This window comes from Argiope bruennichi, chromosome 10 (assembly GCF_947563725.1).
Source record: "Argiope bruennichi chromosome 10, qqArgBrue1.1, whole genome shotgun sequence".
Lineage (NCBI taxonomy): Eukaryota > Metazoa > Arthropoda > Arachnida > Araneae > Araneidae > Argiope > Argiope bruennichi.
Window position 1 is genome coordinate 76555897 of NC_079160.1, and position 17325 is coordinate 76573221.

Here is a 17325-nt window from a genome sequence, read left to right on the forward strand (position 1 = left end):
CAAACTCACTTTCAATCACCAAGAAATTTCACTCTCTTAAAATTTTGATAAAAAAAAAAACTATTTTTATAAGAGCTTTCTCCAAATTTTTCTTTCTTCACAGAAGTTTTTTTTTAATACTTATTAACTCTGTCTCTCTGTTCATTAGGGGATGAAAACCTTTGCTGTTAAAAATCCTAAGTTTTCCATTTCGATAATAAGAGCGATACTTTTCCGTTAGCCGGGCGCAAGCGAAAAATCGCCAAATAATGTAGAATTCCGCCAAATTTCTTACGCCAAATTCGCGTGTGGTTCACAGTTGGCGACATTTGCACCTGGCTAACGGAAAAGTACCATAATAACAATCAATAATATTATCGCAATCATATAACAAATGTGTGATATAATATACTTGGTATAAATATATTTTATCATGTACTTGCTATATTTAAATAATCATATCCTTATATCGATTTTCATTGTCTAATATTTTTCAAGCAGTTCACTTCTGTTTCTTTTTTAAAAATTAAGCCGCCAAATTTCGTCAACATCATCGCAATATTACATAAGTGCTAGAAATCGAATGGATTTCAAAATTCATTGGATTCAATTCATATTTATGAAATTGAACGGTTTTAGTGGAATGTTAAAAGATTAGATTTGAAAATAAAGTATGCCCATGTAAGTTTTTTTGACGATTTATCACCAAATATGGTGGTTATTATGACAATAATTGTTGCCACCTTTATAATCGTTTACTATCATTCCCTGCTGTCCACATGGCGGACTTGTAGCGAATTTCAGATCTTTGGTACGATTTTATCGCTCTCGGGGAGAAACTGAATATGTATTACAGTATTCAAATGTTATGTCCAATAGTTAAATAATTTTAAATTATATAAGAAAGCAGCTAAACGAAATTTATTATATTTAGATGAATATTAATTTTTAGTTGTCAACAATGTGTTAAATCTTGAACTGGGAAAACAAATACTTCTCGCGTCATAAGGTTATAAAGAATGTCAACTTTTGCGATTAAAAATTCTATAACTAAGGTTTTCAATCTGCAAAATATAATTATCTTCCTGACAAAATGCCCACCAAATGAAAATAAATAGCAGCAATTTGAGTAAAATTTTCAACTTACCATCCTAAATCAAGTAATATTTCGGCGACTGCTGAGAAGGATCAATCAATTAACTGTATTCAGTTTTGTGATACTTCTTTCTAATATTTCTCAGTTAAATTACTGGTGAGTCTAACATTAATTAATTGCTTAGTTAGAGTCTAATCTTGTTATTAATGCACACCAAAAAATTTGAACTATTCGGGGAAGATTTCTGGTACGACCGGAGTTTAACCCCCAGCTTGGTGCAATTTTCAAAAATCGCCAACAACGGTCTTGCGCCGTGTTTTGCGAAATGTTCAAAAGCGAGGGAGCAATGTCCAATCATAGCGCATAATAAAGGCGAAAGATAATAAGTTTGCCAGTCTGGAGGTTGCCAGCTTTGGCGCGTTATCGTCATTTGGCGAAGAAGGGGGTTAAACTCCGGTTCAACCAGATTTCTCTCCAAATTTAATCATGACAATTTTTTTATTTTAACCCTAAAAGTTGTTTGTTATCATTTCTGGTATTCATCCAAGATAGTGGATATTTGGCGGGTTTTGTTTTTGACAACTAACACGATTTTTTATGTTTTGGCCTATATTTATCCTAAGTCTTACTAATGTTGTTGAATGAAAAGCTGTGCATCCTTAGTTATCAAGATGATTATGCTTATAACATTGAACGCTGACGAAGTCCTGTTAAGATTTAAGATTAAGATGTAATTTACTGCCAAGCATGTAAAATTCGCGCCAATAGTCCAAAAACTTGCCCAAAGCCCGGCATCTTGGTTGACAAATAAAAATGGTAACAAACAGCTTTTAGGATTACAATAAAAAATTGCCACGATTATATTTGGTTCACCAAACCGGCGATCGGACATTAATCTTACATTTAGCCGAAGTTTTTTTCTAAGTGTTAAACCTGCTGAGATTAAAATCTATTTTAATATGCCTTCGTTCATACGTAAGTTCCCATCACTCATTCCGTGGCAAATTCGTAGAAGTACAACTCAATAAACCAAAAAAATTAGTACACAAAAAAAGCAATAAAATTGCTAGTAAAACTCGTCCGCTTTCTTGATTAGGCTATATAACAGACAAACTCGAGGGAACACTGAAGTACATTTCATGATGTTTAAATATTTCATTGTCATAAAGCGTTTCCGACTCAAAATTTTGAACAAAAAAGCGATAAATTCGCATCAAACAGTGAGTTAAAAAAACTTGTTCACCGCCATTCTCCTTTTAAAAATTAGATGTTTTAGTCTGCCAAAGTTAAATTTTTCAAAAATAAATAAATAAATCCCAAAATTTGCTATTAAATTCAAAATTGTAAAGACCTAATATTTACCGAAATGTTTCAGGACATACAGCTTTAACTTATTATTAAAAAAATCGGAAGAATTTCTAAAATATATTATAGTATTCATAATTACGTAACTGTTTTAAAAAATGCATCTAAAGCAAGGTTTTATTTTTTGAGTATAAATATAAATTATTTACATTCAAAATTTTCTGATGTTATTTGCAAGCTTATAGACATTTCCTAAAACTGCACATATGAATGAAATCATTTATTTAATTACTCGGAAATTATCATTTATTACTTTCTCGTATACGTAGTATAGAGAAAGTATAGTCATCGTCAAAAAATTCGAACTCGAGATTTTGACGAATCTCTACGTTTCAGACCTTCGAATACTTTTTTGGAAAATATCCGTCTGTCTGTCTGTCTGTCTGTGACAAGGATGACTCAAAACTGCTTTGCTCAGGATGGATGAAATTTGGTATACGATTTTTATACAAAATCTGTAGATTTCCATCCAGTTTGAGCAAAATCTGTACAGTTGAAATTTGTCTGTTCTGTTGTTCGAATGTAATTTTACCCGATAACTACAAAAGGAAGCGAGCTATGACGTGCAAATAGATAAGAGATAGATAAAATTCGATACCCAGAATTAACATCTACTGTCTATACATCTCTCAAATTTAGAACCAAATCCCACAAGGGATTGTCTATCGGCCTGTATTTTCAGAAACGTAAACAGATAATCCAAAGATGCAATGACTTACTATCTCAAAATTTATTATGAGATTTTGTAACTACGATTATAGTTCTATGTCAAATTTTTGTTTCAATCGGTTGGGTAAAACACGTCTAAAATACAAATAAGATTTTCCGACACTATTAACCGCATGCCAGGGAATATTCGCCAAATAACTTGCCAAGGATGATACTATGGATTCAGTAAAAATTCTGTATTCACGCCAAATATTAATATTTCGTATCTACTGCACGCCAATGCCTGCAAGGCGTTCTATGGCATGACAAGATTATTAGAGAGCATACGATGAAGTTTCCCGCAGGTTCAATATCGCTAATTTAGAACCAAAGAATTATATATCTTATTCTGAGTATTATGTAGTATATGTGAGTGCATATTTATATCTCATTATTTATTTTTCTGCTACTTTCGACGATAAGTCGCGGAATGAATTAATCTTTTTTCTTAAATTTCTTATCAAATAATTTAAAGCCTTATTAATTTGGTTATTTTTCGTCTTGGCGAGAACCTGGTACTCGATTCGAACCTGCTTTACTAAAACGGGGTAAGATTGAGTATGTGGTACTGCTCCGTCATCTGTTGAAACGGCTTGAACACTGCCAAGTCGCTTATAGAGATGATTGAACAGATAACAATATTGCAAAACAGTCATCGTCAGCCATCTTGTTTTTTGATTTTGGCGACATGACATTGTTGGCATCCTTGATGAAGTGAAAGATGATACTATAATTCAACTGCTTCACCAAATTGTTGACTACGTTTATTTCAACGGTCGTTATATGTTAGTCACAATAAGCTTGGTAATCTGTGACTTCTTTAATGGGCCCCTTCATATCGCTAAAGATACGAAAACAATGCCAAATCCCTAAAGTCAAAAGCCAGGCGGCTGATAAGGCAATCAATACCGTACATTGAATTTGCTAAAAGAACTATTTCCCTTGCTTGTTTGATTTACCATATAGGCAAAAAAACCCAAAGGACGCATTAAAGTAGATGTTCAATTAAGAAAATTCGTTTTGTGAACATTTGATAACGCTGCTGGGGAAATTGAAGAGACGCCCACTGCTTCCAAAATTACCAGCCTGAAACATTCTGCTGTAGAGTTCTGAAATCGGCTTGGACACCATAATTGCCGTCTTAAAACACACACACAAAGAAAAACCTTCAACAAAAAAATGTGCATTAACATGCAGAATTTATATAAATTCTTGGTCTTGTTCTACCCTACGACGACCCGCCTACCCGAAAGGGTGTAAGAGACCTTGAAGGTCGCTGGGGAGAAAACCATTTTTTATTTATTGAAAGGCTTACAGTCATTGCTAGAATATGGGTGGTAAATAAGGGTATACATTATAGTTCATTTGACTAAAATAAAATATTTAAATTAAATAGTTAACAAACCAATTCCTTGTTCAAGAAATAAGATAAGTTAACACAACACACATAAGTTGAAAATTACATATAAAAAGCAGTAACACACATAAGCATGAAAATATGAATGTTACAGTGTCCAAAGGATGGAAGACATAGTATACTGTACATACTTTAAAGTATACTACGCCAATATCTAAAATCATATATTTGTCCTATTATATAAAGTGAAAAATAAATGAATCACACAAATATAAGGTGAAAATACAAAGCAAATGTAGAATGACAAACACATAAAAAAAGCACCACTAGAAGGTAAATCAAGAATGTGAGCAGAAACGTAAAAATGTTTTTAATAGCTATAATCCTACACAAAAAACAACGACTAGAAGCTCATAAAAATCTTAATTCTTATCAAATTTATGCAATAGACTCCCTGCTAGCACAAAATAGTGTGCGATATATTTACGATATTGTTCAATATTGTGAATGCCAGGCAATATCTTGGAGATATTATAACATTGTTGCTGGGCATTTTGTGCTAATTGATACTACCCATATTACTCATTAACATTTTCTCACTTTGTTTTGAATCCTTCATGAATTTGGCTAGCTAAGCTGTCAAGTGGGATTAATCAACAACAATATATAACGCACTAATATATATATATATATATATATATATATATATATATATATATATATATATATATATATATATATATATATATATATATATATATATATATATATATATTATTAATTTTTTATCAGCTTGCGAAAGTAGTTACATATCATAATTAGTGTTCTTAATTGCACATTTAATATTATTAGCAAGGAGTTCACTTAACTTTAAAGAAATGCAGATTATTTAAAATTTATTATTCAATCATAGAATAGCACTTCTATTAATAATGTCTATAAATAAAGTTTAAAAAAATAATACCTGCATTTGCTTCTGTGACTCATTATACAGGTAAATTCATTCACGGAATGATAAAAACTTTTCAAAGTATACAAATTTAAAACTTGTGTGAGAAAAATATTAATATTTCGTTGCCTAATTGCCAGCAGCAAAAGTAAGAAAATTTTTAAAGCTTCCTAAATGATTTGCATGATAGAGCTCAGCGTGCTCTCTACCGCAATGCATGCAACTTAAATTACAAAAGTGTCTTACGTATTAATTTGTCTCGACATCATGATTCTTTGTGGGTCACGATGTTACCTAGAAAGCATTTTGCATTGATGGCATATTACAGACATACGGAATGGTCTTTAACATATCCGTATGTCTAATTCAAATTCAGAGAAATGATTTGAATATGAATTCATTATATGATAATAGCTTGTGGTGAAGCTTATAAGCCAGATAACAACTTCCGGACACGAGTAATTACTTTTCTATAGTCATCTTGTTACTCGGCTACAAACCCTAACGTTACGAGTTCAATCCCACTCAATTCACCATCCTCATTGGTGACCCTGGCACTGAAAAAACAAATGCAACCTTCAGACAATCTTCGTACAGCTGTAGTGGCGACATTTACTCACAACAAAAAGTCATCAGATTCACTTGAAGCAGCAACCCAAAGTCGTCAGGCTCACTTGACGCAACAGAAACCACTCACCCACACACTATCGCCATAACGCTTGGCGCTACTCAAATGAATTCAGGAGCATTAGACCTCAACAGTCAATACATCACCACTCAACAGCAACACATATATCATTCGTCTCACCTCCGATTCACTGGAGGAAGAGTACTGTGGTGAAGCTTATAAGCCGGATAACAATTTCCGGACACGAGTAATTAATTTTTCTTAGTGGTCTTGTTACTCGGCTACAAACCCTAATGTTGGGAGTTCGATCCCACTCAATTTATCAATCATCCTGAAGCACTTAACACTTATAAGCCGGGGTACATTCTGAAAATTACAACACGCTGAATGAATGAACGAAAACCAGCGGGAGTGGTCTCGCTAAAACTTTGTAGCATACTCTCTGATAAATTAGTCAAGTCAGAGAACACTTCGTATGGCAGTGGCGTACAATAGTTACGACATATCAACCTTTGGCGTGAATTTACTATTTTTAATGAATCTGTCTTGTGATCCTTGGCAAGTGTTTTGGCCAAGTTAATCCTTGGTATGCCATTAATAGTATGCGAAAATCGAATTTATGATTTAAATACCTTTTTTCAACCGATTTGTACACGTAGTTACAAAATCACAAACCAAATTTCATATATTTGTCATTGCATTTTTGAGTTATCACATTTACATGTTTCTGAAAGTACAGAGCGACAGACAGTAACCCTCTTGTTAAATTTGGATAAAAATTTGATAGATGTCTACAATATAGATGTTAAATCTGTGTACAGAATTTTATCTATCTAGCTCTCTTCGTTTTGTAATTATCAGAATTAACCTATATTCGAAAAGCCGGACAAGCAGACTTCATCTGCTCGGAGTTTACTAAAAATTTAAGAGAAATCTACATATTTGGTATAAAAATCGTATATCAACGCGTTTTTGAGTTATTTTTGTCACAGACAGACAAGCTGACATTTTCTAAAAATGGGTTTTTCGAACTCAGAGAGGATTTTGAAGATTTCAAGGTAAGCACTTTTCTCTTCCTAATTATATGATCAAAGATCTCTTTGAAGAAACTGTATGCAAACAACTTCAAGATTATTTTATTAACGCTACGATTGCATCCAAATCTCAATCTTTCACTTCTGCACTTCTGTTGTGGGTATCTCTTGTAACCAATCCTACGTCTATAGAATTCTTCCCATCAGTTCCATATTTACAGATGAGGCTTTGGCACTTTGTCAAGCTCTGGATGAACTTTCAGTAATAGGAAAAAGGAAAAAATCTGCTTTTATTGACAGACAGCTATTCGGTTCTTCAAGCTTTAAAATGCCTTACAATCAAATCTCCAAAAGTCATTCATAGATTAGTTGTCAAAATTAAAGCAAGGGGAAAATTAAATCAGAGAATATGTTTGGTAAGGTCTCCAGGAAATTCAAAGATTCATTGAAATGCAAAGGCAGACGTACTCGCAAAAATGGTCACGGAGGCGCACTCATTGCTCGAGTGGATTGCTTCAGAAGATTTAATTTCTGATTATCTGGAAATCTCACTACAAAAAACGAGTCACATTTTCCAAAATAGCAAATATCAAGAATCTATAGCCAATGTTCCCACCATGTTCTCCTTTAATCCATGGCTCAAAAGTAGAAGAGAAGATACCATAACTGCACGACTTTTAATCCGAAAGATTATAACTCCAGCTCTGTACAATATATTTGGACTACACAATTACCCACACTGTCAAATTTGTAATCTTGAAAATAACATTGAGCATATCATCTTGTTTTGTTCCAAATGCGCAACTCATAGGTGAAATCTTTTCACAAACTTAATATTGATCTTCATTCTTGTTCTTTATTCAAAACGTTTATTCAAAAGGCTGTTTCCAATAAGCTGTATCTTCGGATCCTCATGCAATCTCTATGGGGTTTTTTTTAAACGTCTATTGAATGAACTCCTTTGGTATTAGGTAATAACGGTCTTTGTTGCCAAAAATCCCATTCTCATCCCATTTCAATCATAAGCACTTACTCTTATTTTAACAAATATGGTAGTTTTATATTCTGAATAAATTCCTTTCTTTCCTCCCCCCTCTTATTATTAACAGCCCCATATAGCGACTCTCGGGTTAATCTACCGTTAAGTCCATTTTGTATTTTTAAATTCGAGCACCGGATTCAAATCAGTTTGGCTTTTTTCAGAACCATAGCAACCAGAGGTCAATGGGAAGTATAGATACTCTGAGATAACCTTAGAGAACGCCATTCAGACAAAACTTTAGTGCGTGCATACATACCACTTTAAAAGAAAAATAGAAGAAAGAACGAAAAAAATAATATTGTGTTCCTATATTTGCAAAGCTCTGATGATGAATAGAGCGAAAAAAATAATTTTATATCCTTGGCTCCTCTTATATCCACTATAACACTGGTCCTTTCTATCCAAAAGGTAGAAGCTTTATTTACGTAACCAAATTGAATTATTGAATAAAAAAAACTTATCATACTATACATTTTACTGCACTACTATGCCAAAGTGGTGTCACTAAGCTGTAGTTTGAACAAATGTATCGTAATCGTAATCTGATTTCATTTTGTGCACAAAATTTGGAAAATATTATTTCAAATAAATTTTGTTTAACATCGTACAACATGGGGAAAGGACGGAGAAAGCATTTTCGACGAAAGCGGGACCAAGACAAACAATCTGAAAATAAGAAAACGGAGGTAAGTTGTCATAAGTTTTTATTTTCAGATCGTTTGTTTACTTCTTTATGAGTGTTGATAGTCAAAGGCGGCAAACACTCTATCTTGATTGGCAGATAATTCATGTTCCGCTTTCGGTTATGTTTCTTGGAATTCGTGATTATAATTCAGATGTGCTCTTTTAATTTTTGACTTTAAATAAGTTGTTATCATTTTTATTATGGAGAATTTTGGGGGAAAAGATGTACCACGTGGTCAAAGTGTTGAAAAAGAAATTTATGAAACATCTTCGAAGTTAGACAAAAATAAACGATTATTAAAAATCGTAGATGTTACGAAATTGCCCGACAGAGGTATGCGACTGAAAAAGGAAATAGATGAATTAGAAGAGTTGTTAAAAATTTTAAACCTTAAAGTAGAATCTTTGGAAAATGACGAAAGCTCCGTGCCTTTGGAGAAGAATCAAAATTCCTCATCTTGTGATGAAAATAATCATAAATCTAATAATAATAATGTTGCTTTTTCTAGAAGGGATCATGTTGAAGACTGTATAGATGTTAAAAAAGAAAATAAATCATCAAAATATACTTCTTCCTTGACTACCAAATCAAGTAAGCAATCTACAGCTTCAGATAAAAAGAAAATAGATGCTAAATTAGTGGAAGAAAGCTGCCAGAATGAAGCTGCTGAATTTTCAAAGAATTGTGTTCGTACTTCTTCCTGTCAGAAGAAAAATTATGAATCTTCATCAAATTGTAGCTCAGAAGCAATTTCTAAGAACAGCAAGCAAATTATTACTATAGATAATAAAAGATCTGCTGATGGTAAGGATTTTGTGAAATCTTCTAATAGTAAGGATTTTGTGAAATCTTCTAATAGTAAGGATTTTGTGAAATCTTCTAATGATAAGGATTGTGTAAAATCTTCCAATAGTAAGGAATGTGTGAAATCTGTTGCTGAGACAAATAGCCACATTAAAAATAGCCACATTAGTTCTTCAGTAGATTTTATGTGTGCCACTTCTAGTGAGAAGGAAAATCAGAATTCATGTGAACCCAATTTTGGTGCTGTCCCAAAATTGAGCAAACAGACAGCTGTGATACAAATTAAAACTGATACAAAACCAGCATTCACACATCGTTTTGAAACTGAACTTGCCTCTTTTGATCAATTGAGTAAAGGTGCACCCAAATTGGAAGGCACATTAAAAGATTTAGTTGATTCTCCTTCTTTTAAAAATTGGAGATCGACAAATCAAATATCAGGAATTAAACTAACAGAAGCTAAACCATTGTTTGAGTCATTTCCTGTTTATAAATGTAAAAGTAAGTACACAGCAAATGTTGCTGGCACATTAGCAACTGAAGAAACTGTTAAAAAACTTCATAATTCACTATGCACATATCCTGATGATGCTACAGAAGTACCACCACCTAAATCTCTTGAAACTGCTTTACTAAAACATCAAATCAAAGGGTTGTCTTGGCTGATTTGGCGAGAAACTCAACAGCCAAGTGGTGGTATACTTGCTGATGATATGGGTCTTGGTAAAACACTTACTATGATATCTTTGATATTAAAGCAGAAAGAAGAAAATAATTATCTTTCTGAAAACTCGGATGATTCCACATGTGGAACACTTATTGTTTGCTTAGCTTCCATTGTCCATCAGTGGAAAGATGAGATCACAAAACATTGTGAAGATGATGCTTTATCCATACTTCTTTATCATGGTCCAAAGAGAGACAGGGATATAGATGAAATGAAAAAGTATGATATTGTTTTAACTACTTATAACATTCTACTTTCGGAAAGAAAATCTCTTATGAAAGAAAGAAAACCAACTGGTCTTTTCCTACTTAAATGGGAAAGAGTGATTTTAGATGAAGCGCATACCATTAAGAATTATAAATCTCAAACAGCAGAGGCAGTATTCAGTCTGAGGAGCTGTCGAAGGTGGTGTGTAACCGGCACTCCCATACATAATGAGTTTAAAGACATGTACTCATTAGTTAAGTTCTTGCAGTTTTCACCATTTGATGATGAAAAGAAATGGAAAAAGTTGATTAATGATGAAACAGCATCAAGTGACAAGAGAAGAAATTTGTTAGTGAAAAGTATTTTACTCAGAAGAACTAAAGAAGATAATGATAGGGCTGGTAGGCCTTTGATTAAAATGGTTAAAAAAACTATTAATGTTTGTTCCATTGAATTATCAGAAGCAGAGCAGATAGTGTATGATAAGCTTGATTCAAAAATCAAAGACATCTTGAGTAAGATCTTCCATAAGCCAACTAAGAGCTTGAATACCTCTAATACATTGTTAGTTTTATTACTTCGCTTGCAGCAGTGCTGCTGTCACATAAGCCTTTTAGGCAAAGAAGCAGATGATGATGAAACTATTTCTAATGACTCAATGCAAGAACTTTCTTTAAATTTATCATCTCTAGACATTAAAGACAGATCTGATGTTTCGAGAAGTAGTAGTAGTGGAGAATCAAGTTTAGACCTGAGTTTCAGTGAGTACTTGAATACTGATTTGTGTGATCCTCATGTTAAAAGCACAAAATTACAAAAATTATATGAGATGATAAATGAAATTGCCAAAAAATCTAATAACAAGGACAAATGTGTGATTGTGTCTCAGTGGGTGTCATTGTTAGATATAGTTGCTTCTCATTTGCAAAAAATTGGAATGGAATACCACATGATTGCTGGAAGTACCAAAGCTGAAGATCGTCAGAAGATGTCTGAAGATTTCAATTATAATGATGATGGCTGTAAAATTATGCTATTATCTTTGAAGGCTGGTGGGGTTGGATTGAATCTGGTTGGTGGTAATCATATGTTCCTTTTAGATTTACATTGGAATCCTGCCCTTGAAAAGCAGGCTTGCGACAGAATTCATCGAGTTGGGCAGACAAAAGATGTATCTATCTATAAATTTGTTTGCAAAAATACAATCGAACAAAGAATCTTTGAATTGCAGTGCCGAAAGAGTGAGTTGGCAGATGATATTTTGCATGGTGCTGGGAAAATATCAAAAGGTTTATCGATGGAGGATTTCAAATCTTTGTTTAATGTTAGATTATAAAATTTTACTGTTTTTTTAATGATCAATGATTTTATGAACAAGTGAACTTTTTTTAAGACTTCAAACATTTTATTCACAAGAATATTTTATTGCCTAGGAGACTTCATCTTATTTTTTAAATCTTTTTTTATAAAGAATAGAGAACAGAATTGATGAAAAATGTTGAGTTTCTAAGTAATGCCTTGACTTTCAAAAAAGAAAAAAGTGTTAAATATAAATATTGTGTTTAGTGTTAATTTTGATTTTTATAATATTCACGTTTGGCATTTGTACACATCTTAACCTGTTAATGTCCAGATTAGTTCAAATTTTAGATTTCAATATTTTTATTAATTATTGGAAAGTAAAGTTTATTGGAAAGTAAAATTAAATTTGGAAAAGCATATAATTTAATATAAAAAAAGAAAGCAGGAGGAATAATTAAAAATTTCCTTATGGATAAATATTTCATTTTTTTTAATATAGTAAAATATCACAAAACAAAGATTGCTTTAAATTCTTTGTATTTCAGAAATTAATGAAAAAAATTTTCATTTTGACTTTTAAGAACTAGCAAATGTATGGTGTATACTATTTGAAAATTGCATAGGAATTTAGGAATTCCTATTGAACAAAATTAAAAAAGAAGTCCTGGAATTATTTTAATATTATCACAGATGTAAAATGCAACTGCCTTAAAAATAAGATATTGGGCATTAATTGGTTAAGTTGTTTTTTCTGATAAGTTTCTTAAAAACTAAGCACAGCAAATATCTTTTGCACTGCTTTATCAAAGTTATTCTGTATCTTTTAAATTTCATCTTTTTGGAATGATCAAAATAAATGTGTGCAATGTGTTTTTAGCAGATAATTAAAAAAAAAATTTAAATATAAGCAAGCATTCTTTTTCTTCTTCTGAATAAATCTTTTTCTTATTTAAAATAACATCATATTTATATACATTCTTTATACATTTTTTTTTTCTTTATTGGGTGCTTATTCTTAACAACACATATATAGATAAAGTTAGTTTTATTATATACAAAGTCTAATCTTTTGATGGTTTTTCTTTTGTTTAAAGTGAAGATTTACTTAAGCCCTATAAAAAAAAATAACCATTAAATTTGAATATAAATAACTGAACATTTAAGAAAAATTTACTACAAGAAAAAAAGGGGTTAAATTTGTTCTTTGATAAAGTTTCTTTTTTTTCAAGTCTTAAGATTCTTTATAATTAATGACTGATAAAAGCTAAATAAAATCTCTATTAGGTATTAAAATAAATGTTATATTAGATGCCTCTTTGTTAATTGCTTTGTTAGAACAAGATGCAGTTGTAATTAATTCTGAAAAATATAAAACTCCTGTTCATTAATGCTTAAGTTACGATTTTTTTTTTTTTTTTTTGGAAAAAAAGAAGCTGATTTTTTCTTAAATCTGTTAAATGTTTGTTAGTTTTTTTATATATATAATGGAATAATCTTAAAATTTTAGACATTCTACATTGGAGCCATAATTTTTTATTATTGCTAACTTTACAATAAAATATAATTATTCATATAAAATAAAAGGTACTTTCAATGACACTTTTTTAATGCCTTTTACCTATTAATTTTATGCTAAACATTTAAAATGGAATAAAATGTTAAGAATTAAGCAGCAATGCAATGCTTCATTTTATAATTACAATCCATTTCGGGAGGTGGGGGGAATAGAAAAAGATTTTGAATCTTAACCAACTATGCTGTTGACACTTGGCTTTTTTTTTTTTAAATAGAAACAATTGCTTTTGTTGTTTTACCAAATAAAATTATGTTGGAAAAAAAAAAGTGAGAATAAAAATTTTACGAGACTAGAAATATTTTTTTATTATTATCTAATTTTTAAATGCATATATATACTTTAACATTTTGAAGATTTTAATATTAATTTAGTTTCTTCTTTTCTTCAGAAAATAAGTTATAATGTGATATCCTGTGAAAGTTTGATATATTCTTTTAGTCATTTTAAAGCTCACTATGATTGTATAATATATATAATTTCTTTTCTATGCATTACAAGATGAATAATTTTTGTTATTTTCTGAATTTTGTTCCGATATTACTAGATATCATTTAGTTTTTGAAAAATTTGAATGCATCTATATATATTAACCTACTATATTTTTGTATCTCAGATAATCTATTTGTAAAAGCAAAAAAAATAAAAAAAATTTTTTTGAATGTGCCATAAAATTTTATATATGTGGTTTGTATTTTTTTTATATATATATGGATTATGCATTATTTCTTTAAATATTGATTTAAACAAGAAGTAGTTTATATATATTCGTGATATGTCATTAAGAGGTGTAATGTAAAAAATAATAAATAAGTTTTAAAAAAATTTTGTTCTTATTCACACTAATTATAAATTTATTATGAAAAAGTTTTTTTTATATTACTTTTTAATTGAATGCAGTTGTTGCTTGTGTTGCCACCTTTTGTATATTTTTATCAATTTTTAAAGAATGAAATCAGTATTAATTTTTTCGCTTAAAATTATTAAATCATATTCAATTTAGCAAACAATTCTTTTCAATTTTATTAATATACAGGTCTTTATTTTTCTTACAAAGGTATATTGGTACATATTTGAAAGGCTTGTTTGTTGCACATCAATATTAAATTAATGATATGGAGTAACTATAAAATATAAATGCTAAAAATAAGGGAGATTCCTGATGTTAACAGTTGTTATCTAACTTTAAATAAACACAGTGTTCCAATATATTTTTTAAAAAGCTAGTATTTACATAAGAAGTAAATTTAGTAAGCATTTTAATTCATGTAATTAAAGTGGAATGGAAGAATATATATATATATATATATATATATATATATATATATATATATATATATATATATATATATATATATATATTTACTTATAAAATGCCCTTTAAACTGAAACCTTTTAAAGTTTAAAACTGAAATAAAAGAAAGGGGGATTTTAAATTTTATGTGAAAAGAAAGATTGCCATTTAAAGAGAGGATACAACTAATATAATCCAACTAGTTATAGAGAATAATCACTTTTTTTTAATATTGTTTCATATATAATACATTTTAATATTGTTTTGTTGCAACAAAAGCAGAAACATTTTAATTTTTATGATTAATTTTAATCTTATAATTTTAATTTTATAAAATAATTTTAGATATAATGGTTAGTTTGGCCTCAGTGCTTTTTGATTTTCTTGGTTGAACCAAAGAAAAATGGATTTAAAATGAAATTGTGTTCAAATTTTGAAGCATTAAATTGATGACTTTTTTTTGTGACTGTTATATAATTTAATGAAATAAAGTAGTAAATAAAGAATTATTTTCATAAGATATTTGTGGAATATCCTTTTATTTTACATTATTTTGTCACAGAAATTAAAAAATAATGAACTATTCAATTGAAATAAAAAAAAAAGTCCAAATGTCGTATAGTGCGAGATTTGATATGAAACAACCTACAAGTTTTTTTCTTACACAACTCTTTGACCTTTTATATAGGCTTTGGTAGATGATTTTGCTATCATCAAAGTCCTTTTATTATTATTATTTAATTATTATCAAAGTATTTTGGTGAAGTTTATGGAAATGGACTTTCTTGAATATTTATCAAGAAACATAGATATCTTGGAAGTTGCTATGTCTTTTAAAATAATTGGTTTAAGCTAATAAAATAAAAACATTTGATGTTCAGTATTTCTACATATTTTTAAAAAGTAGTGCATTTAATTTAATTATTAATATATTTACAGTTCATTAAATTGTTGAATTTTTATTAAAATATCCTCAATTTTCCTAAATTTTATCTCAATTTAATATGAAGTTGAAATCATTTAATGTGAAGGAATTTCTGAATCAGACATGATAGGTAAAAAAAAGAATTAAATTATGTTATAAATAGATTCAGCCACATTTAAAAAATATACAAAATGAAAGTTTCAACAAATCCAGAAAATAAAATAATATTGATGTAGTTGAAATTAACAAACAAAACATATAATAATGGTAATTTTTTTTCCTTCTCTGAAATCATCTTGATTATCTTATCTGAAAAATTTGTGTTTAACTTCATTGTTGAAAATGCAAACAACTAAAGATAAAATAAATGTTAAAAATTTTTATAACGTATTTATTTATCACTAAACACTTGTCATGGTTATTTTCATCTTTTTAATGATATTTCTAAATCTGACAATTGATGAGCATTATTTTAAACATTTCGGTAGCAAATTTAAAAAAAAATTATTGTAATTTTATCATTTCATTACACTTTTCTATGTATTAGCAACAATTCATGGACACAGAAAAAAAGATTTTTATCGGAGAAATTTTAATTTTTCTGTATCTATAATAATTTTAATTAAAAAAAGGCTAAATACACATATATGTATATTTCTTGTATAGTAAAAAAGTATCAGTTTCTTGTGTAGTGTCTTGTATAGTAAAGATATCAGGCTAATATCAACTACACAAGATACAGATTATATGCAATAATACTTGTTAAAGGGATTCATAATTAAAAGCCTGGGAATTGCACATAGGATTCTTGAAGCAATTGTTTTTGAGAATAGCAAGTTTTTAAAATTTTTATGAAAGAAATTACTGAAATAAGACATAAATAATGGAGACAGAGTAAGTGTGATATTACAAATAACTGATATATTGTTACTCTTTTCTTATAAAATTATATTTAATAAATTTTAAGTCCAAATATCATTTGTTGTAATTTCTAAGGAAAAACAAATCTATTTAAATTTAGTTTTTGTTTTGGATATTCATCCTTCTTTAATAATATGAAAAAAAGTTTATGAATGCAATGTATTTATACTAGTTATATTATTCCAGAACTTATTTAAAGAATTTGTAACATAGCATTTATTTATTCATATATTATTTAATGAATGTTAAATATGCTACTATTATTGTGAGATATGTTGAGTCTAATTTATTATGTTGTGTAATCATAAATTGAATTATATTGAGTAAATAATATATTGTAATTACTATTTTATTAATACTGTGTTCATTACATTTAATAATTGTTTCAGCTGATAATAAATATTGTTCTTTCAGGGAAGGGGCCTTAGAACTGCTTACAAAGATATAATAAAAGAAAATGCAAATTTTGAAAAGTATTATAAAGTAAGTATTATATTTCTTACAAAATTTTATTGTTGCCACACATTGCAGTTTCATATTTAATTATAATTCTGTAAATTGGGGGTTTACTTTGCACATTAATAAGTTTTGTCTGCTTGTATGATTAAAAATCTTTCGATTCTGATACAATCAAACATCAGATAAAGTATATCAGATGGAAGTTTCATGATTTTTTTACCTTATATGTTTGTACATTCTATAGTCTTTGTATTTTCTGCAGGCAGTTCA

The 17325-nt window shown here is 29.5% G+C and overlaps 2 protein-coding genes across 3 annotated transcripts in view; both read left to right on the forward strand.

Moving 5' to 3' along the window:
• The first annotated feature begins 8682 nt into the window (after positions 1 to 8682).
• LOC129988156 (RNA cytosine-C(5)-methyltransferase NSUN2-like) overlaps positions 8683 to 17325 on the forward strand; it is a 35716-nt gene continuing 27073 nt past the window's right edge. The window contains exons 1-2 of one of the 2 annotated variants that reach the window (XM_056096308.1): positions 8683 to 8844; positions 17011 to 17079. In XM_056096308.1, coding sequence (XP_055952283.1) covers positions 8683 to 8844; positions 17011 to 17079 — 231 coding nt within the window. The remainder of the gene's footprint in view (positions 8845 to 17010; positions 17080 to 17325) is intronic. The other variant, XM_056096307.1, reaches the window with a different exon arrangement.
• LOC129988154 (transcription termination factor 2-like) lies at positions 8894 to 12209 on the forward strand. The gene has a single exon (XM_056096306.1). It carries the CDS (start codon positions 9044 to 9046, stop codon positions 11915 to 11917), a length of 2874 nt encoding a protein of 957 aa, XP_055952281.1. The 5' UTR covers positions 8894 to 9043; the 3' UTR covers positions 11918 to 12209.

Bases quoted from the DNA above. Each gene is read 5' to 3' on its own strand.
- LOC129988154 (XM_056096306.1), top strand. From the start codon at position 9,044: ATGGAGAATTTTGGGGGAAAAGATGTACCACGTGGTCAAAGTGTTGAA.